General features: G+C 39.7%; 1 protein-coding gene across 2 annotated transcripts in view; it reads right to left on the bottom strand.

The window, feature by feature from the left end:
• Positions 1-23,249, bottom strand: part of Ermp1 (endoplasmic reticulum metallopeptidase 1) — a 55,053-nt gene that overhangs the window by 6,000 nt on the left and 25,804 nt on the right. For both annotated transcript variants that reach the window (XM_045160893.1, XM_045160894.1), the window contains exons 5-13: positions 22,532-22,678; positions 21,595-21,687; positions 17,735-17,947; positions 16,347-16,567; positions 11,890-12,064; positions 10,678-10,868; positions 5,116-5,268; positions 1,894-2,096; positions 1,090-1,205 (exon numbers count right to left, since the gene is read on the bottom strand). In XM_045160893.1, coding sequence (XP_045016828.1) covers positions 1,090-1,205; positions 1,894-2,096; positions 5,116-5,268; positions 10,678-10,868; positions 11,890-12,064; positions 16,347-16,567; positions 17,735-17,947; positions 21,595-21,687; positions 22,532-22,678 — 1,512 coding nt within the window. The remainder of the gene's footprint in view (positions 1-1,089; positions 1,206-1,893; positions 2,097-5,115; positions 5,269-10,677; positions 10,869-11,889; positions 12,065-16,346; positions 16,568-17,734; positions 17,948-21,594; positions 21,688-22,531; positions 22,679-23,249) is intronic.

The raw sequence follows: 23,249 nt of genomic DNA, 5'->3' as shown, positions 1-23,249 counted from the left end.
CCAAAGTGCCTACAATGGGAATCAGAGCCACAGGAAACCAAAGCTCAAGAGACAGGTAGCCTGACATTCCTTTTGTAGCCTGGTAGTTTATTTGCAAATTTGGAGCACAGACACCTTGAAATTGTCCTCTGACGTCCACATGCATGCTACATATGGCATGCACTCCCATGGACGGACATACACACACACACACACACACACACACACGCTCACGAGTAAATTTTTAAAAAGTAAATGAAACAAAAGAGAATAACTAGAGTGGGAATCAAGGAAAACAGAAACTCAATAGACAAAAATTACCTAAACCTGAAGTTGCTTCTTAAAAAGTATAAGTACAGTTGATAGGCCTGGGTTGGGGAGGTGGTTCAGTGGTTAAGGCGCTTGCACAGCCTGCCAGACAGAGTTCAGTTCCCCAATATCAATGCACAGCCATATACAGAAAGTGATGCATGCATCTGGCGTTCATGTACAGCAGGAAGAGGCCCTGGTGCCCATACTCTGTCTCCTTCCTCAATTTTTTAAAAATTGAGTAAGCCTTAAACCAAGCTGTACTTTGTGCTCATTCTTTCTGTAACAGTAAAGCTTCTCCAAAATATGAAATTTATTCAAGTTAAGAAATCAGCCAGGCATGATGATGTGTACCTTTAATCCCAGCACTTGGGAGGCAAAGGTAGGAGGATTGCCATGAATTTGAGACCAGCCTGGGACTACAGAGTGAGTTCCAGGTCAGCCTAGAGTGAGGTCATATCTCAAAAAAGAAAAACAAAATCAGTTTCAGTTTCAGTTTAGAAACACTAAATATAAGGTCATAGTCACTTGCTATATTGGAAGGGAAGACATATACAAAGCTAGCTTACTAGACAGTTTAAGAAGTGAAGGAAAGCCAGGCGTGATGGCACACACCATTAATCCCAGCACTAGGGAGGCAGAGGTAGGAGGATTGCTGTGAGTTCGAGGCCCCCCCTGAAACTCCATAGTGAATTCCAAGTTAGCCTGGCTAGAGTAAGACCCTACCTCAAAAAATCAAAAAAAAAAAAAAAAAATAATAAGTAGTAGTGAAGGGAGGAATCAAAAATTCATCTGACATACCTGTTGCTTCAAATGTTAATTTTATAGATTCCCACGGTGTCTGTTCTTTGGATATAAGTCTAAAATGAGCAGAATTTCCTGGAGAAACTTCTGGAGCCGGAAGGTACCAGTTTTTCCTATTTGAAAAGGTACCATCAACACTTAGGATGCCTTATTAGTTGATGGTAGCCAAAACTCTCAGAAGAGTTCAGAACACAAGACATCCTTAGGTTTGAAAACCCTCTGACAAATATGATACTAACCCTCTGAAGACCAGGTATGGTGTAATAAAGCTTTCCCGACATTAAGAACAAAGGAGTTACCTAGGTAATTCTACTTGTCTTATTTCCTATAATCTCATCCAAGCCATAAGAATTCTCAGAAGCTAGGGATGTAGTTCTAACTGCTGTATTTATTTATTAGTTAGGAGGGTCACTTTACCCCAGATCCTTGAAGAAGTACTTCATAAATTTGAAAACAAGATTACTTTTCTGAGTGCTTTATCTCACTAATGAGCTAGAAGTTCTCAGGGCTGGGGAGATGGCTCAGCTGTTAAAAGTGCTTGTTTGCAAAGCCTGCCAGCCTGTGTTCAATTTCTCAGTACCCATAAAACCATTTGTTTGCAGCAGCATGCCCATATACACACATACAGATAAATAAATTCTTTTAAAAAGAAAGAAAGAAATTTTGTGGTGACATAAAAATATTACAAGCAGCACTGACTTGTGAGTTAAGGACAACAGTTTTAATTAGTAAGGGTACAATACTGTGATAGGACTTCAGAACCAACCAACCCCAATTGAAGCAGAAAACTAATGAACCAACCTGTTCAGAAAGTGCACTGGAAGATACCATGGGAAACCACAAAGGGGGGCATCCTCCTCACAGTGAGCTCGGATTGTATCATTGATCTCAGGAATGTGAGGTGTTATGTGAGACATTCCAGTATAGTCAAACCCATTGATCCATATTCCAGAATCTCTTTTAACTATGTTTCCTTCCAAGTTATGAAATGTTCTAGTCATGTGCTGAAAAGAACAAGACTATGAGAAAAGTATTTTGACTTGTTCACCGACATTCCCACCTAGTTTGACAAAGATAAGTAACATCATAACAAGAACTGGTTAGAAATGAAAGGCTGGGCATGGTGGCTCACATTTGGGTGCTCTAGGTTACTAAGTTACTACTAGTAGTTTTTCTTTTAAACTGGTAGACAGGGCTAGAGATGGCTTAGTGGTGCAAAGGACCCAGGTTCAATTCCCCATGTCCCATATAAGCCAGATGCAGCCACACCCATTCTCTTTCCCACTCTCTCTCACATATATGTACCTAATATTTTATTGTCTCTCACAACTAGAATATTATATTTAGATTGTATATAACATTTTAACTTTAACTGATAAAAATTCTGACCAAAAAAAGTAGAGTACACTTGTCCCAACTACTCAGGAAACTGAGGTAGAGGAACACTGAGCCCAGAAGTTTGAGATAAGCCTAGACAATATAGCAGGATCCTGTTTCAACAAAACAAAACCAAAATATGACAATCTATTTCACACTTAAAAGACATATTAGAACTTAATTTTTAAAAGATTCAAAACAAGCTGGAGAGATGGCTTAGCAGTTAAGGCATTTGCCTGCAAAGCCTAACAACCCAAGTTTGATTCTCAAGTACCCACATGAAGCCAGATGCACAAGGTGGTGCATGCATCCAGAGTTCATTTGCAGTGGCTAGAAGCCCTGGCATGCTCATTCTCTTCCCCCACCCCTCTCTCAGAAAAGTATTTTTAACAAATACATACTAAGCACATATGTGCATCCATACTCATTTGCCCTTTGGTATGTTATGTGATGCTAATCCATATGCAGAGAAAAATAGGAACCATAACATACCTACATGCCAGGTTTGTACCTAACAAACTTCTATGACCCATTTAAAATAGCTATAGTACCAGCTGAAAACAGCCTGAATATAAAAAGGAAAATAAGAAAGGATTGCACGGGGTAAGGGTTGGCAAAACGCAGCTGACAGACCACTAACTTTGTAGTTTTGTTCAAACCCAGATTAGCTGTGATAGAGAATATACAGCTCTTGAAGCCAAAACTATGTATAATTGTGTCCTTCACACAGGGAGAAAAGAACCCAAAATAAATCAGAGCAGGACCTTTACAAAAAAAAAAAAAAAAAGCCAGGTGTGGAGGTGCACACCTTTAATCCCAGCACTCAGGAGGCAGAGGTAGGTGGATCCCCGTGAGTTCGAGGCCACCCTGAGACTACATAGTTCCAGGTCAGCCTGGACCATAGTGAGACCCTACCTTGAAAAACCAAAAAAAAAAGAAAAGAAAAAGAAAGAAAAAAAAACCCTCTCCTTTTCCTAAATACTACTGGCATGGTTATGCAAATGATCATGCCATGGAAATTCCCATTGACCCTTCCATGAACTATCTGTCCTTCACAAATGGCTTTGCAAACTATAAAACCTGTAGCACAAAACAGATCTATGTATCTTTTGGGACTATAAATGAGGAATATCTGGCCAGTATTTAAAATCAGTTAGTTCAAGTTATTTTTAATTTTTCCAGTCCTTGAATAAGTATCCAAATAACAACTCCCTTGACATTGGCCACTCCACAACCATCAACACAAATGAATGGGAATGAAGCTATGACCATAGCTTGGAGAAAAACCTGAACTCTAAAGAAATTTCTAAACCTCATTTTATTTTTTTAATACTTTATTTATTTGATGGGGGGTGGCAAAGAGAGTGAGACTATGGACACACCAGGGGCTCTAGCCACTGCAAACAAACTCCAGATACATGTGCCACCTTGCACATCTGGCTTTACATGGGTACTAGGGAATCAAGCCTGGGTCCTTAGTCTTTGCAGGCAAGCACTTTAACCACTGAGCAATTTCTCCAGCCCCTAAAACTCATTTTAATAGCTCCTTTCTAAATTATTGTATTTTATCATATATCATTTTCAATGCTACATAAGGTCAATTTTACTAGCATTTTTACATTTCTATGTTGCCAGTCAATAAGATATTTACTCAACCTGCAGAGACTTCTCCAATCTATTTCTAAAAGTTCATTATTTCCTGATACATACTTGCTTTTATTTTTCCAAACAGGTAGTTTTCTAACTTGAATAGTAATAACAACAAAAAACTTATCTTCAATTTTGCCTCTTGGAAGTATAGTCTATCTAATAAGAATGTTGGGCTCTGTGCACAGCTGGCTTGGGGAGCGTGTGGTTGCCTATGGCTTGGAGCCACCCCTACACCATGGGCCGGAGTCAAGTGCTCCCTGGGGCCCCGCACAGACTGCACTGTGGCACGGCCCGTGGGATGGGCCACCGTGACTGACCACAGCTTCTGCGTTGTAATGCATCCTGCTGACCTCAGAGCCTGCATGGACATGGAGGTTTTAAGACATACACTGATATATTATTGAGGAAAGACTGCGTTCTGGAGCCCACTTCTACACCGAGATGGCATGCTGACCCAAGGCCTGCATTCTTGGGCTCTCCTCTGGTCTTGATCTAGCTTGAAACTGACAAGCCCACTGTCCTGTTGCTGTGGAGTCTGCAAGTACAAGGGATCATCTGAAGTTGTACTGGGCCTATCCTGTGAGCAGCTGCTGACTTACTGAGCTGAAACCATGGTTAATGTGCTATTAGCTGTGGGGCAGATAAACACTGTTGTCTACACTGGGCTCTGAGCCAGAGTGTCCCATATCAAGATCAACCTGAACATCTGAGAGCTGGTTCATCACCTACAATTTTACCAAACTGATCTAATAAAATAAACTTTATATTCCTAATAATTCTATCTTGCCTTTGTATATATTATGATGTATTAAATGCTTCTTTATTAAAAACAATAATGTTGGGTGTGGCATGACAGCTCAAGGGGCACTCAAGAGGCTGAGGTAGAAGGATCACCATAAATTCAGAACACACACCAACACACACACACAAATCTATAACAATTAAATAGGTCAACAACAGGAAAGTCAGTTGGGTTTCATGAAGAATTGCTCTTACCTGAAGAAATATTCTTTTTGGCTTTGGATTAGCAGGATCAGAACTATATGGGAAAAAAGTTCCACTGCAAACAAGCAGGAATGTAACTGTACATACCAAAGTTAGAGTCAGCATGGTTTTTTTGGTGCTTCTGACAAGGTAGATGAAGTTAATCTAAAGCATAAAGCACAAAAACAGAAAAATTACAAATTCATACCACAGGCAGAAACCATGGTGGTTTTAAACTCTTTTGTAATAGGGATTTACTAGCATGTGGTAATATACTTCAACCCTCAGTAATCAAAACACTAATTCTTGGGTATGTCCACAAATCAAAGCTTAGAAAATGACAGATGCTTTCAACTGGTAAAGGCAGCCATAAAGCAAGAGGAAGAATGCAAACAGTAGTGTTCCTATGCTCACTCTACAGAGAAGACAAGACAAGCATCAGTCAGCAACTGCACCACTACCTTTTCATGATTCTAACAAGTGACTGCCATGGCTAACAACATAGAAGACACTAAACTGAACCAAGCACTACATCAAGGCTTTCAATCAATTTGTCCAAGGTAAGTTTTTAAGTTTAAGCATATGCTGCAACAAAAATCAAATTCCACACCTATAGCTATTATAACATACCAAGAGTTGGAATCATAGAAACTAGTGCTTTTAGATCTACTCTGAGAAGACAACATGAATAACACTGTCCCTTTAGGTTAATGAATATCAGCACAATCAAACAACTCATCTGAACTTGGGCAGTAAACATGAATGACTCAGTCTTAAGGTATTCATTCATTAAAGGAATCTCAAAATATACTTAGCTTTTTATTTTTTTAGAATAGTTTTTTGTTTTGTTTTGGCTTGGTTTGGTTTTCCAAGGTAGGGTCTCACTCTAGCTCAGACTGACCTGGAATTAAACAATTTAAAAAAATTTAAAGACTATGGAGTCTCAGGGTGGCCTCGAACTCACAGCAATCCTCCTACCTCTGCCTCCTGAGTGCTGGGATTAAAGGTGTGTGCCGCCACGCCCCGCTATCTTGTAGAATACTTAACTACATTACATGTAATATATAACTACAGTACCCTTGGATGTCTGACAGTGATCGAAACCCATCTCCCACTTCTGCTTTTTTATCTTTCTGCCACCCCTTAGCTCATTAAGAATACAAAGATATTTTCACTGAGATGAAAATGAACTATTAAACAAATATTCAAAATCTACTTCATTATGCAAACTTAAGGGATTTTCATATCTAGTGCTTCCATATCCTGGCCTGGGTAATCTCCAACAGAGCAGTACCAAGATGAAAATCTCATGTTTGCCTATCACAAGTTCAGAAATAAAACAAATTTTAAAACCCACAGGATTGAAGTAAGAATTAGCAAAACACAATTTGTAACTATCTGCTTCTCTACTTCCTACATCACAATACTTTAAAATTTTCATTTTGTGGGTGTGAAACAAAAGGTGAGAATTTGAATTGGTCCCTCTTATTATAGTATTGAAATTAAGTCTACTTAATTTATCAAGTCATGTTCATGCCCTGATTTTATATACTTGTATCTATCAATAAACATTGTGATACTTGAAAAAAAAATTTTCAAGTATCCTACCAAATAATAAGTTTCCTCTCTATTCTGAGGCTAAGTTTAGACTGAGACAGTCTATTAATTACAAAAGAAAGTTTTCTTGCCATAATGCTTTACTGACACTCCTGTAACAGCTCATGCCAAAGTCATCCCATACTCTCACTTAAACCACTGTTTCCATAATCAAGTTCCTTTTTCTTCAAATTGTGAGGCTTGTCTGCTGTCTCCTCCATCTTCTGGAAGAGGTTGGTAGTAGCTGGAAGTGCAGTGGAATCACAGAACAAAGAGGAAAAACAGCTATAAGGTGACAAGGATTTTGATTCCATAGCTCATGACCTTTGCCATTGTTTCTGTCTTATATGTTGCATCTTCTATCACTTTATGTTAAGTGCACATAAAATAAAATGAAGAAGCCAGGCTTAAGCATGTATGCAATCCCAGCGCTCGGAGGTGAAGATCAAAAGTTCAAGGTCATCCTCAGCTACATGCAGCTCAAGACCAGCCTGGGCCACATGAAAACATCTCAAAACACTAAAATAAATATATAAAGTAAAATGAGGAGCATAAGAACTCTGACATGTTATGTGTGCTGATAAATAAGCTGTTTCAATGCTGAATTTTCTAGGCATCCTATCAGCAGTCCGTTTCAGTTCTCATTCCATCAAGACATTCATGATGGCCAGCAAGGAGCAGGAAACCTGCTGACTGATCACTGGACAAGAATGTGAGTGTCTTCCAGAAAATATACTTAATAAAACAGAGGAAAGACTGTTAGAAATGCAAACTCATTTGGAAAGAGTTGATTGGAGAAGGAACCTACTTTTCAAGGTTACGATTTATTTCATCCCTGAATTAATATGGCTGTGTTCTGCACACCTGGTATTAGTTTTGAAGCATGAAAAATGTGTGGAATGATCCTGAAATGCACGCAGTTCCAGGTGCCACTGCTGAGATGTGGCAGGAGGCAGGGTGTGATGCCCTGACAGGCTGGAAGAGCCTTTGAAAAGTGGACCATGATTTGCATGGAGACCTGAAGAAGTTTTGGATAGACCGGGACTGTGCTAGGGTTACCATGGAGTGCATTGTTGGCCTAGGATGGAAGTTTTCCCTGGCTACTCTGCCCATCTGGAGGGGAGAAATTGGAAACTCTGAAGACTAGAAGTTTCTGGTTATACTAAACTTGAACTGCAGAAATTTGATGATTGCTTGATGGTGATTGAGTTTGCATTGTTCTAGTCTCCCTGTGCTATGCCTTATACCAGTTGAAAATGTTTACTCTGTGCCATTACATGTTGAAAGCATGTAACTTGTCTGGTTTTACAGAACTCAAAGCTAAGAGACAATCTTACATCTCAGATTTAAGACTTGAGACTCTGGAACTATCTTAAGTTGGTAAAGACTGTGGGGACCTTTGAAACTGGACTGAGTACATTTTAAAATATGTGAACATTTTGAATCTATTGGGAGCCAGGGGCAGAATGTGGTAGTTTGAATACTTGGACCACAACATATTCAGTGTTTTATTAGTTTGTGGTTTGCATCTGCAGCCACCTGGCTGGAGGGAGTATCACTGGGCAGATCTTAAGGTGTAGTGGTAGGTTTGAGATTTCAATCTAAGGATGTGCAAAGTATGCCTAGCTGGAGTTCCTGAAGTGTGCTATGCTGTGTGGCTTTAGGCTTTTCCTGTCTTTGCCTGGTCCTTTAAGAGGAGGCCAACTTCTTCTACTATTATGGAATTTCTCCTAGATCTGTAAGCTTCAATAAATCCCTTCCTCCATAACTGTGTCAGGTCTGGAAGTTTATCTCAGTGAACCTGAAGCTGTCTGCTATAGCTGTGTTTGGTAAGGGAGGGAGTATTGAAACAAAGTCTTGCTACATAGTACTGGATAGCCTGGAACATTAAGCAGACTAGCCTGGCCTCAAATTCATAGCAATTCTACTACCCATGCCCAGTTGTGTTTTGTTTTTAAGTATTTTAAGAGGCATTCTTCCTTCTTAAAACTTCCCTAATAAAATGTAATTTATGAAATAATACTTTAATAAATCTCATTTTCCTGGTTTCAATATTCTCATGCTTTGAGGACATTTACAATTGCCATAGTTTCAAGGACTCATTTTGGCCCCTTCCAACTAACCAATGGGACAGAATTCAAATGTTGTCCAAAACTTGGGTCACCTTTTGTAGACATCACTATCTTTCCATCTCTCAATATAGTTAAGTACACTTAGGGAACCTAATTCATAATGTAGCTAACTTTATATCACTCATCTATAGATGACAAAACTCTACTATCTCCTTTTATGTATTGCTTGGTTGAGTGGAGTTTGTCTTGGTTCGTTTTTTGTTTGTCAAACATGATCTCACTATATAACCCAGGTGGCCTCAAATTTATGACCATTTTGCCTCAGTTTCCCAAGTGCTGGGATTATAGTTGTGTGCCACCATGCCAGGCCTTTTATCTCCTTGAATCCTCCCAACAGCAAGTCTATCTTTGTGGCTTGAACGTGAAATGTCTCCCATAGCCTTATATGTTTGAGCTTGGTCCTTAGGTACTCTTCTGAATGATGCTGACTGTGCTATTCCCCTTTCCTCCATAAGTCTTCTGAACTGAACCTACACATGAGATGTCTTTACCATAGCAATATGAACAGCTCTCTATCCTCTACATGAAGAACTAAACTAAAATGAAGTCATAATGGCATCTTCTACATGGTCTTCTATCCTCAAATCTCAAGGCATACCTATAGGTACTCCTTAGGAATGCCAATTTTAAAAGTCACAAAACAGAAACCTGCCTTCTCTATGGCTCAACCTCAGTCCCAGAGGTATGGATACCATGCTAAAAGTAGAACTTTGCCAGGGTTCTGATCCTAACAGCAACAACCACCTTTTCTTCCCTCTAAGAGTCCCATGGGAAGAGCACAGACAGCAAAGAGAGGACACTCTGTACTAGGGCAGAGCAATGATGTTGCAAAATGAAAGCTGACAAGTCTATGACACCCTGACTATTGGGTAAATAAGGACAGCTTTGGGTATTTTAATTTCTATCACCCAATAGACAGTTAACAAATTTTGATGTGATGACAAATCGATACTAGAATGACAATGATAATAGCCCACAGGAGTTAGTATTCCTGCAGAAGATCTAAAATGCACTAATAAAACCACTAACACTGCCTATAACTAGTATCTTCAAACATAACATTTCAAAATTCAGGAACAGACCATCTCTAATCATCCTTACTTCATATACACTCTACTACTTTATTTCAGGTAGTATAGATGGAAGATTGTTTGAAAAGAGGATTTCAAAACTGAGTATGGTGGCTCATATCTGTAATCAGAGCACGAGCCTAAAGCAGTATTGTTGCAAGTTCAAGGCCAGCCTGGGCTACTTTTTTTTTTTTTTTTGAGAGCGACAGACACAGAGAGAGACAGATAGAGGGAGAGAGAGAGAATGGGCGCGCCAGGGCTTCCAGCCTCTGCAAACGAACTCCAGACGCGTGCGCCCCCTTGTGCATCTGGCTAATGTAGGACCTGGGGAACCGAGCCTTGAACCAGGGTCCTTAGGCTTCACAGGCAAGCGCTTAACCGCTAAGCCATCTCTCCAGCCCAGCCTGGGCTACTTAATGAGTTCCAAGTAGTCTGGACTACAAGATGAAGGATGGAAGGAAGGGAGGGGGCTGGGAAGGGAGAGGGACAAAACAAGGAAGAGAGGAAGAAAAGGAGAGAGGAAGAGGGAGGAAAAAGATAAGAATAGAAAGGGAAAGAAGGAATTAGGAAGGTTTTAAAAAAATTAATCAACAACAAAATAAGCTCATCCTACATTTTTTGTCCTCCTGATCCCACAAGATATACAGCCATGCACTGTATCTTTTGCTTAAGATTTTTGCAATTGGTTATAAGCAACCTTATTTCATACTCTAGTATAACTAAATTCATCGCATATTCACATAAAAAATAAAGAAGTCAAAAACATTTTTCCTTACAAAATAAGAAAAGAGAATCATCACACAACCAGCCAAAATGGACGCCAGGACAATATCAGGTGGAATTTCTGAGCCACTTCTCCCAAGGATAGGGGTAAACATCTCAAACACAGCCCAGATGAGGTACAGTGCATAAACATAAGGAATAAACATCCCCAAAAGATAAAGTGCAAGAAATCTTCCTTGGGAACCTAGGAGAAAAGAGAAACACAAACCTATGAAATTCTACAACGAGATAAAAATTACTACAGTGCTCATGTGCCTTAGTACCTAATGAAATTTTGGTCAGATGTGACTCTTGCCCTCTAGCTACATGTGATCTAGTGAGTGTTCATAAACATGGGATGGGGTATAAGGTTTAAGATAAAAACTTGCATTAAGGCTGCAGAGATGGCTTAGCAGTTAAGGAGCTTGCCTGCAAAGCCAAAGGGCCCAGGGCTGATTCCCCAGAACCCATATAAGCCAGCTAGAGTTTGTTTGCAGCAGCTGAAGGTCCTGACACACCCATTCATTCTCATTCTCATTCTCACTCTCATTCTCTCTCTCTCTATCTCTCTCTTTCTCTCTGAAATAAATAAAATTTTAAAGCTGGGTGTGATGGCACACACCTTTAATCCCAAGCACTCGGGAGGCAGAGGCAAGAGGGTCATCATGAGCTCGAGGCCACCCTGAGACTACATAGTAAATTCTAGGTCAGTCTGAGCTAGAGTGAAACCCTCCCTCAGGGGGAGAAAAAAAAAAAACTTGCATTGAAGCTGGAAAAATGGCTCAATGGTTAAGACTCAAGCCTGCTGGGTTTGGTTCCCAGTACCCACATAAAGCAGATACACAAAACGGTGCAAGCATCTAGAGCTCATTTGCAACAGCAAGAGGCCTAGGAGAGTGAGCTGCCTCACCCTTCCCAAACCCACCTTCTCTCTCTCAAATAAAAAATATTTTATTTAAAAATTTGCATTAAAACTTGCAGGGGCTGGTCTGGATTCAATTCCCAAGCTACCCACATAACCAGATACAGTTAGTAGTACTGCGTCTAGTGTTTATTTGCAGTGGCAAGGTGCTCCCATATACAATACACACAAATATAAATAAATAAATAAGCAAGCAAATATAAACAGTAACAATTTCAAAAGCCAACTCAATATAATATATAGTCCCTGGAAGCCTTCCATATTTTAACAGATTTTTCCCATTTATATAAAAAAAATACCCTACCATGCTTCTGAAAGTCCTTGTACACACAAAGTTTTGTGAGCAATGGAAACACTACCCAGATAGCACTAATGAATGCTGAGCAAAATCCTTGGTAAGTGACAGTTACAAGAAAACAGCAATGCACAAACAGTGAGATGTCAAAAAACACTTCTCCCAAATACTGGTCACTGGAATTCTGAAAGAAAGAAAAATAAGTAAGTAGTCTCATTCAAAAAGCTCTCTTACTCTAATATCCAGTGCTCAGGACAGCTGTATCTTTAAACTGATAATGTAAATGCTGACAGTTCCCTTTTACCATAGGTAATAAAATCCTACTGCTGCAGAGAAAGGGGAATGCAACCAGATAGAGAGGATGTGACTCTAAGACCAGGCTACAGGTAATCCTTCGAATGTTCTAAAATAGCAGGACTATATTATATATATAAACCTTCCATCTCTACAAGTTTTTCCTGTTTTAGCAACTTACAAAGATTGTGTCAGGCAGACTACAGAAGTGGCTTGCAAAGGAACATTATAGGCTTCTGTAACTCCACAATGGCACACCTCAAACACCATCTGCTCTTTATAGCCATGACTGTGGTGCACTGGTGTGCCTTGATTTTCCTGTCTTTCCTATCTCCACCTGGCCACGTCTACCCCTTTCGTGTATTCCTGGTACCTTATTATTAAAATCTGAGGTGCATTTTTTGAGACTGGAAGCCCAATCGTTCCTATGCAGCACGTTGTGCTCTTCCAGAAGAAAGTCATCATTGAACTAAAAACATTTTAACTCTGCAAGACCTGTTCTATAAATGCAAACATCAAACCTAGAATTGCAGTGCATAAGCATCTTAGTGGAAATAGCTATCTTTAAGTTTCTTTTTTTTTTTTTTTTTTTTTGGTTTCTTGAGGCAGGGTCTCACCTAGCCCAGGCTGACCTGGAATTCACTTTCTAGTCTCAGACTGGTCTCTTGAACTCACAGTGATCCTCCTACCTCTGCCTCCTGAGTGCTGGGATTGAAGGTGTGCGCCACCAGGCCCAGCTAAATTTCCTTTCTCTACATTGTCACTTCTGTTTATCCCAGAGATTTGTCTTCTGGGACACCACTTCAAGAGTTCAAGAGTTTCTATCATGCACTTTCAGAACAAATTAAAGTTAATTTGGCAAACAACCCCTGCATGATGAAAAACAGGCTGGAGTTGTTAAGTACTTCGATGTTCAACTCAGTATGGATCAAAAGACTTGATCCTTAATAAGAAAATAAGTCTCAGAATTCAATCTGAAGGCCAGGCACACTGGCACATGCCAGTGACCCCAGAACACTAGAAGCTGAGACAGGAGGATCAGGGGTTTGAGGCCAGCCTGGGCTTTTAAAAAGCAAGTTCCAGGCCAGCCTGGGCTACACACTGACACTCTATCTCAAAAGAGCTTAAAATAGGGCTGGAGAGATGGCACAGTAGTTAAGGGTACTTGCACACAAAGCCTGATGGCATAGCTTCAATTCCCTAGTACCCACATAAAGCTAGGTGCACAAAGTGGCAAATGTGTCTGGATTTCATTTGTAGTGGCAGGAGGCCCTGGTACATCCATTTTCATTCATATTTTCTCTCTCTCTCTCTCTGCTTCTTTCTGTCTCTCCCTCTCAAATAAAAGTATTTGATAAATCTTAATAATAGTTGTAGTAATTCAATCTGAAGCTACATGAACTCAAATATGTAAAATCAAACAGCTCAGTGACAAACACTGAAATAACCAAAGATGTTTTGCAGTGAGTGCCCAAACCAAACAAATAAAACAATATTCTTCAACTCTATCTCCATCCTCACCTTACTGATCCCTCCCATTCCTGCCCTATTGTTACCAATTTTCTTGCTAAATCAGAAAATTATTTTGCTAAGACAATTTTAATAATGGTCTCACTGATTGTTCAGGAATAGCTACAAATTCATCCTGGCCCATTTTTCCTGCTGTGGGTTTTGTTACCTTGTCTTCTCCACACTGAAATTTTTATTGACTAAGTGTCCAAATGTGTTTTGTACATAGCCACCTCTAACTGGTATTAACCAGTTCTCTACCTAGTAAGCCTTTTGCTCATGCTTCAAAGCCCAATCCAAATGCTACCACCTTCTTCATGAACATTTCTTGAATTCCACAAAATTCATCTCTCCTGCCCTGTATTCTCATGGCACTATGTATAGGTGATTCTGTTTCACATTGTAATTGCCTAGCATCGTTGTAGTTCCTGTATCTTCCCAAATGAAACTGAGCTTCTCAAATAAAAGAGAAAACATTGGCCAGACATACTGGCACACATGTTTAATCCCAGCACTCGCGAGGCAGAGGTAGGAGGATCACCATGAGCTCAAGGCCAGCCTGAGACTACACAGTGAATTCCAGGTCACACTATCATGACAAGGTAACATTGTCATGAATCACAGACATGTCATGAACCTGAGCATAGTGTCAAACCCACTGAGTGCTTGAAAATGTGAAATGATGAGCTAGGCCTTGTGGTAATCCCAGCTACTTGGGAGGCTGAGGCAGGAGGATCAAAGTGCAAGGCCAGCTGAGTGAGACCTTGTCTCAAAATAAAAAGTTCAGAGGGCTGGGTAAACACCTCAGTGGCAGAGCACTTGCTAACGTGGACAGAACTATGTGCTCAATCTCTAGTACTGCCAAAATTAGTGAACATCAATGGAAATTTACTCAGTATTTCTATCCTACAACTATCCCAATCAACAATATTCAACCCGCACTCTGGTTTTATATCAAGAACTACACTAAGAAGAAGCATGTGTTACTGAGCCCCACAGTGTAATTCTTTAAAGACTGACGCCATTAAAATAAAAGTGCCATCATCTTGGAAGACAGGGCAAAAAGCACATTAAGAGCTGAAAGATGAAGAGGCATGCTGTAGAATGTTGTCTTCTGGACACAGGGCCACGACACTCACACACTCACAGCAGCTGTGGTTTCCTGCACAAGAATAAGCTGTCAACATTCTATCATGGACATGTGCAGGGACTCATGAGATCCCACTGCCCTCAGAGGAGCTATTAGCAGTTAATACTTTCTGAGGGAGAGACAGTCATGCTTGTCAGTCTACAGCCACTGGTAAGTTATCCATACTGCAGTATATAACCCCTCATCCATGCTCATGTAAGAAACCCCAACTTAATTCAGTAGGTCACAAAAAAAAAGAAGACATCAAAGAAAGAAGGGGATTTGCTGGGAAGAAAGGATTTAACAGGAGGAGGGTGAGAGGGTAATGAGGGTAAATATGATCACAATACAGTCTATGAAAATACAACATATGAAATTGTTAAAAATAAAATTTAAAAGATTTAAGTATGATCTGAGCCATAAACAAATAGCTAAGCTTGAAAACCTTTCTTCAATAAGACCTGCTAACATGGGAGGGCTCTTCAGTCCATTCCACAACACTACCTGAAACTGGGACCAAGGTACCAAAGACATCCTAATGAGAGGATGCTGTATTAAGTCTTCTATGTGTTCATCCTAATCACTATCAAGGCATATGCAAGAGAAAAAAAAAAAAACAGGTATCTACTGACTATCCTGAAAACAAAGAAACTAAGACGCCACACCTTTTCGATTCACATTAGAAAATCAGAAACTCTGACTCACTTTAAATGATTTTGAGAGTCCTGTTATTTCACAAACATCACTAGTTTTCTTTTTTTCTCACTCTAGCCCAAACTGACCTAAAATTCACTATGTAGTCTCAGGGTAGCCTTGAACTCAGGTGATCCTGCTACCTCTGCCTCCCAAGTGCTGGGATTAAAGGTGTGCACCACCACACCCAGCTACTACTTTTCTTTTATACCAAATTTATACAATTCAAACTATGAGAATATTCTCCAAAAAAATGTAATAAATCATTTAAAACCTATTTATCTTCTACTTTTTTGTTTTGTAATGTGTCTTTAATAACAAACATTCATACCATCAAAACTTGCATCAAAAGCAGTGAAGGCAAACTCAAGGGACAATTTTAAATGCACTATTTTTTTAGGCAACAGGTGTTGACCATGTGTAAGTGCTGTGTGTTAAGATACTACCTAAACACAGATGCAGCAAAGAACCACTGCCCTCATGAAGCTGACTTTCCACAGGAGCACAGCAAGGGAGTCAAGTGAATCAGTAGAGAAGAGCAGTTATAAAAACCACAACAAACAGCAGAACCAGAGAGCTGTGCAAACAAGCCTTATTGTCACCAGTATTGTAAATGCCACTTATAGCATTGCTTTATAACTTCATTTGAATTCTACATCCAAACCCTCAGATAAAAAAAAAAAACTTCCTATAAATTAACAACACTTGTAGGAACATTTTCCATAACCATGCTGAACAATTTTTAATAGTTCAAATAATGTATATATTGAATTCCACTCTAAGTTTCTCTTCAATCCTTGAAAGCAGCAAAAAGAAATCAATAAATATGCCTGACACTTACCACATAATAAAATCTCTTTGCAAGGGTATGTATGAATATTATTTTGGCTACAGTTGCAGTTCCATAGAGACAAACAGCAACACAGAAGTGGTTATACCATGAGAGAGACTGTCCAACAAGAGAGATGAGCACGGCTATAATGAGAACCGTAACAAGGCTAGTGAAATAGCCAATGAAAGTGATGCCAAGTCCACACAAGAAGTCTTTCATGTAGTTAGTGGCTAATGAAGAGAAAACAAAAAGTAATGTCACCATCTTACCAAATTGCATGACCAGTTAGCAAAGCTAAAGGGACAAATATTAAAACACACAAAAAAAATTTACCACTACAATTGAAAACTACTGGAATGTCCTAGTGTGGAGGATTATTAAACACTACAACAGGGTAACACTCATGGAATACTTACTGAGTATCTGTAGATATGAAAGATTCTAAAAGCTACATCTTCTAGGAATGGTGCAAATACCCTCCTTATGAAGGAAGAGGGAAGCATTAATCTTCATAATTTTTAGAATGCTTTGCACTATCAAAATATTAACAAGTATTGTGAAAGGCAAAGCTCTCTTGCTAAGAGAAGCTAACACAGAGCTAGGAGAGATGGCTTAGTGGGGAAAGTACTTGCCATGCAAGCATGAGGTCTCAATTTGGATTCCCAGTACCTACATAAAATGCCAGGTATGGTAAAATATGCCTGCAGCCCCACCACTGGGGAAGGAGAGACCAGGAATTTCTAGGGCTCACTGGCTAGTTAGTCTAGCTGAATAGGTGAGTTCTAGGCTCAGCAAGACATCCTGCTCAAAGAACAAGACAGAGAATGATCAAAGAAAACATCCAATGTTGATCACTTGCATCCACACACATGCACATGTGTGTACCCACACAAATATAAACATACATACACAATACACACACATGTGCACAAACGGGAGCTAACATAGAACATATGGAAAACAGCTGGTAATAAAAAAATTATTTTAAATTGCTGCTTTTAAGAGCACCTAACAATTTAGAATCTAAACCATGTCAAGCAGAAAGGAACAATTTAACCAAAAGCAGTTCACTTATACTTCAAGATAGCTACTATCTCTAGTGTTAAATGAACTTTGTAATGGGACTTTTCATTACAATGAACCTATCCAAACCATTGTTCAATAGCTCCTGGTGTTGGATTCTCATGGAGTAAGTTCATAAAAGCAGCCTATTTCACCAAGTCTAAAAGTGTAATAGGCACATCAACTTCATATTTATCTAGAAATTTCCTAAAATATAAATAAAACATTATTTTAAGATGTTTTACTTCCGGGGAAGAAATAAGCACAACAGCTAAAATGTTTCAAGTAAATCTTATGCCTTTTCCAATATCTGCATTTTAGAGGAAAATACTTACTCTTATGTTTGGACTGCAACAATTTTTTGCCCAGGTACAAAACAACAGTCATCACCACCATGTAGTTTATTATTGAGCCAACACGGGAAGGGTAGGCAATGACAAATAGGCCCAGCACATCAAAGAAGACCATGTTTCCATGTCGATACTCAAATGAGGAAGTTAGCATATCAGATGTAGCTAGATATTTAAGAACCGCTAAAATGTTGTCACCTTTTAGTAAGAAAGATAACAAAGTTAAATAAAGTATTTGAATATGACTTGCATGTACAACCATGTAAATTAGAAATAAACTATCTAGCCGAGCGTGGTGCTGCACGCCTTTAATCCCAGCACTCAGGAGGCAGTGGTAGGAAGATCACCACAAGTTCAAGGCCATCCTGAGAAGAATGTGAGCAAAGAATTCTACCATCCTACTGCCTTCTTCTAACCAAATTTCTCAAATAAGGTCCTGGCTCCCTACTCCATTTCTTCTCCATCCAGACGTTCATTTTCCCCTTACAGTGCAACCATTCTGTATAATCACTTATACAAAAGCCTCTCATTAAGTACAAAGTATAAGCATACTAAGAATTAGTTAGAAGGGGAGGCAAAGGAGATCATGGGTACAGACACAGCCTGGACTACATACTGAGGCTATCTTTAAAGAAACCTACAAGGGCTGGGAATGTATCTGTAGCTCAGTGGTCTAGTGTTTGCCTACCATGCATGAGACCCTGGGTTTCATTTCCAGCACTGGAGAAAAACAAAAGCCAAAATTTAGTAAGAAGACAAAAATCTGAGGCAGAAGAACTGCAAGTTTTTTTTTTTAATTTTTTATTTATTTATTTGAGATAGACAGACACAGAGAGAAAGGCAGATAGAGGGAGAGAGAGAGAATGGGCGCGCCAGGGCTTCCAGCCTCTGCAAACGAACTCCAGACGCGTGTGCCCCCTTGTGCATCTGGCTAACGTGGGACCTGGGGAACCGAGCCTCGAACCGGGGTCCTTAGGCTTCACAGGCAAGCGCTTAACCGCTAAGCCATCTCTCCAGCCCAAGAACTGCAAGTTTAAGGTAAGTTCCAAGACTACATAGTGACAGCCTCCTTCATTCTCTCTCTCTCTCTCTCTCTCATTCTTTCTCTTAAAAAAGAGAGAGAGAAAGAGAGAGAGAAATTATAAGGAAAGCCAAACATGGTGGTGCATACCTGTAACCCCAGCATTCCAGAGGCAGAGGCAAGGGGACTGCACTTTTGAAGCCTGCCTGGTCTAGATATTAGACTTTACCAAAAAATCATAAGGAGAGGTACAGCTGGGGGTGACTAATGGAATGGAGTCTGGAAGCCAAAGAAACACTTCTGAAACAGGTGGTATTTATCACTTTAGTAGTGAATTTCAACAATGAGTAGGATCTACCTATATTACAAAATTGTTCTAACTAAGGATATTGTTAATGAAGGAGGGAAAGTCCAAATACAGAAAACAAGTCCTGACAGAGAAAATTAAGTATCAATGCTGATGAAGTGAGAAGAGCCATAGACAAAAACTGGCACATCAAATAAATAGTTACATCAATGAATGAATGTACTCATTTAATTATTTTGGAGACAAAATTGCCCAAGCTTGCCTTAAACTCTTGAGCTAAAACAATCCTACTGCTTCAGCCTCTCCCATAGCTGTGACAACAAGCATGAGTCACGATGCTTGACTACATTTAAACTTTAATAATAGGAGTAATAAGAAGTCCTAAATGATTTGCATTTCTTGCCGCCCATCCTGTCCTTGACACTGTTTTTACTAAGACACCACAACAAACTGCTTTCACTGCTTTTCTGATATATTTCCCCAAAGCTCAGCCATAGTCTCTTCCTCTGCTTTACTCTTCCAAAAAAGCACATATCCATTCTCTATTTTTGTGTTGTTTTCTCTATGCCTTTAATCCCCAAAACCACATGCCCAGTTTCATAATGAGCTCTAACACCACATCCATTTTCATCAGGTTCCTGATAAAACTTGATGGGGCATACTCCTGCATCTCAAACCTGACAGTTCAGTCTGTTACCCCTCTCCTTGGCACTCTAAATAAGGGTCACCTCCCTGCGTACCTTCCTACCTTCCATCATGATCACTCTTTCCCCAGCTAGCTAGGCTTTACGCTTATTTATTCTTTCTCCATAAGCTTTCAAGTCTTGCTCAATTTATATTCAAAATGTATCTCACTTTCCATCTTTCCCCCAAGCTTTTTTGCAAGTATACATCTGTTTGTGTACATGCATATGTGCATGCATGTTCATATGTGTGTGGTCACATATGTGCAGGTGTGGGTGCATGTGAGTGCATGTGAAGGCCAGAAGTCAATGTCAGATTTCTCCTTCTGTTGCTCTCCACCGTATTTTGAGACAGGGTCTCTCACTGAATGCAGAGCTCACCATCTAGTCTGACTAGCCAGCTTGCCCTGAGGATCTGCCAATCTCCATCTCCTGTACTCTAGAACTGTAGGCACACACCATCAACCTGATATTTACATAGAATCTGAAGACCCAAGCTCAATCCTCACACTTGCACAGTAAGCAGTTTTCCCAAGTGAACCATCTCCCAGCCCCTCTCTCTTTGTTTCTATTTTTTGTTAGCTTCAGTTATGGTCCTCCTTATTCCATACATGAGCACTGTCAGAACATTAATGAATCCTGGCTCTCTATTCCATACTGATCATACCTGATCAATAATGTTGAAAAACCACCTCATGCCTATAAACACAGCACCCAGAAAGCTGAGGTGGAGGATGGCTGTGAGTTCAAGGCCAGCCTGGCTACACAGTGAGTTCCAGGTCAGTTTGGGCCAGAATAAGACCCTGCCTCAAAAACAAAAGAACAAGGGCTGGAGAGATGACTTAGCAGTTAAGGTGCTTGCCTGTGAAGCCAAAGGACCCAGCCAGGTTCAATTCCTCAGGACCCATGTAAGACAGATGCACAGTGGTACATGTATCTGGAGTTCATTTGCAGTGACTAGAGGCCATGGCACACCTATTCTTATTCTCTCTCTTGCTCACGCTCTCTCTCTCTCCCCCTTTCTCTAATACATAAATAAATATTTTTAAAAGATAATACCTTAATCAGTTCATTAATTCATGGACTCAGACCCTCAAGGGATTCCTTTAGCAACTTACTGATTTGTTTTGATACTAGGAATGGAACCAGAGCCTTGCACATACTAGATCTACCATTGAATTTTCTGATTTCCAAAGCCCACAATTCCCTTCTCCCATGCACTTCAATTTCATCTCCCCCTATTTCTGAAGATACTACTTCTAGTCTGACAGCTTACCAATGGCAACTTCCCACCTGCAAACACTCTATTTATGCTGTGTTCTTATTTGGAACATACTCTTCTCATTATAAGTGACATGCTACCAACTTGTTAAGGACTAGCATCAGATTTGCCTCTGACTCTTTTGGGTAACTGGAAGCACTTTCCTCCCTATTGTATAAGCCTCTCGAGTGTCCTCACTACCCAGGTGTGGGCTCATAGAACCATTCTCTCTACAATGGGCAACTAATTATACACATTGTGTCCTCGTGCCACCTCTAAGTTTCTGGTCTCACATGGGCTGCAGTCTGTATTTGTCAATCTTCACAATGAATCAGCAATTCTGCCTCAGCCTGGGCCCCATCACCTTCCATATCTGCACAGTAAATATTTCTGTTTTAATTGCAAGACAAAAACTCAAACCCTCCTCTCTCTAATGCCAATCCATAACTTATCCTACCACCACAGACTATCTCTACAATGCACAGGCTACAAAAGATTTTTCTACAGCATATTTCTACAGATTATCTCAAATATTTCATCGTTATATATCAGAAATCAAACCCAAATACTAACCTGCTCTCTGGATGGAATCTGTTAGAATTCTGTCTGCTGTGTCATACTTGGTGTGATAAATGTATCCATTCTCAATAAAAGCCAAGTCTATTCCTAAGACACACAGGGGGGGAAAGTCATTTTGTTTTACAGATCTGCCTTGCTTTAGAATAATTTAACATATTAAATTCTTAAAAGACAAAATGTCAAAGCAATAGGTTGGTTGTAGGCTATTATATATTTATGAATTGATGACATAAATTATTCTGTATTCTTATAAAAATCTATAGCTATTGCTCCCAATATAAAACAGGGCTGGAGGGATAAGGTGCTAGCCTGCAAAGCTAAAGGAACCAGCATCGATTCTCCAGGACCCACATAAGCCAAATGTACAAGGTGGCACATGCTTCTAGAGTTAGTTTGCAGCAATTGAAGGCCCTGGCATGCCCACTCTCTATCTGCTCCCCACCTTCTTTCTCTCTCAAATATAAGTAAAAATAAAATAAAATAAACATGACTAGGGAAGCATTATAAATCACACAGCAGGGAGTAAGATGGTTGGAGAATTGAGTTTGGGCAATTATCAAAACTTTGCCAACTACATCTTTGCCTGGCCAGAGCCAAATTTTAACTTCAAATAAGCTATACAAGTCACAAAAGGAGTTGGTAAAGAAAGATAATAGCAATAAAAATTAAAGTCCCCTAGGAGATCCATTACCATCTTCTGGAAATCAAGTACTAAACAGTTCTCCCCTGTTCTGTCACTGTGGTGAATGACAACATAGTCTAGAAGAGACACAAATTTAAACTGTGAGTTTTAAGAATTCTATTTTAGTAAGTCTGAAGGTACAGCTCTTACATACATAACGTCCTCTCAGAAAGTTAATTACAAACGTTAGAGACGTTTGTTTTTGATGAATTAATGCTACACACCAGTCTATAAACATTGACAAAATACCTGGAATGTTTCCAAAATCCCTGTAGATACGGAAGTCAGTATCTGAAGGAATAATTCCACTCTGAAATACCTCCTGAGCAACCACAGAAGCAAAAGGATGTTTCGCTGCTGAAACATAAGCTTGAACGAGCCAAGGATTTTCAGGACCTGAAATCAAACAAGATGAAACAACACAGGGTTAACCTAGTACTTTTTATTTATTTTATTTTTTAATTTTATTTTTGGGGTTGGGTTTTGTGGTTTTTTTTTTTTTTCAAGATAGGGTCTTGCTCTAGCCTGGGTTGACCTAGAATTCACTAGGTAGTCTTAGGATGCTTGAACTCATGGCAGTCTTCCTACCTCTGCCTCCCAAGTGCTGGGATTAAAGGTATGCACCACCATGCCGGGCTTAGTAGTTTATTTTAACATAGTCTATTAATTATTGTGTGTGTGTGTGTGTTTTTTTTTTTTTAGGGGCATTGTTGGGGATTGAACCCAGGCTATAGCCCATTGTTAGTACTAACTTTTTTATTTTGTGTTTTTTTCTAGGTAGGGTCTCACTTTAGCTCAGGCTGACCTGGAATTCACTCTGTAGTGTCAGGCTGGCCTCAAACTCATAGAGATCCTCCAATCTCAGCCTCCAAAATGCTGGGATTTAAGGCATGTGCCACCCACCTGGCTTAACATTTTAAAATATACCAAAAATACTAACAGTTGTGTGGTGTTGAGGAAATAGATA

This window comes from Jaculus jaculus, chromosome 1 (genome assembly GCF_020740685.1).
Source record: "Jaculus jaculus isolate mJacJac1 chromosome 1, mJacJac1.mat.Y.cur, whole genome shotgun sequence".
Lineage (NCBI taxonomy): Eukaryota > Metazoa > Chordata > Mammalia > Rodentia > Dipodidae > Jaculus > Jaculus jaculus.
This window is presented reverse-complemented; position numbering and strand designations above follow the sequence as displayed.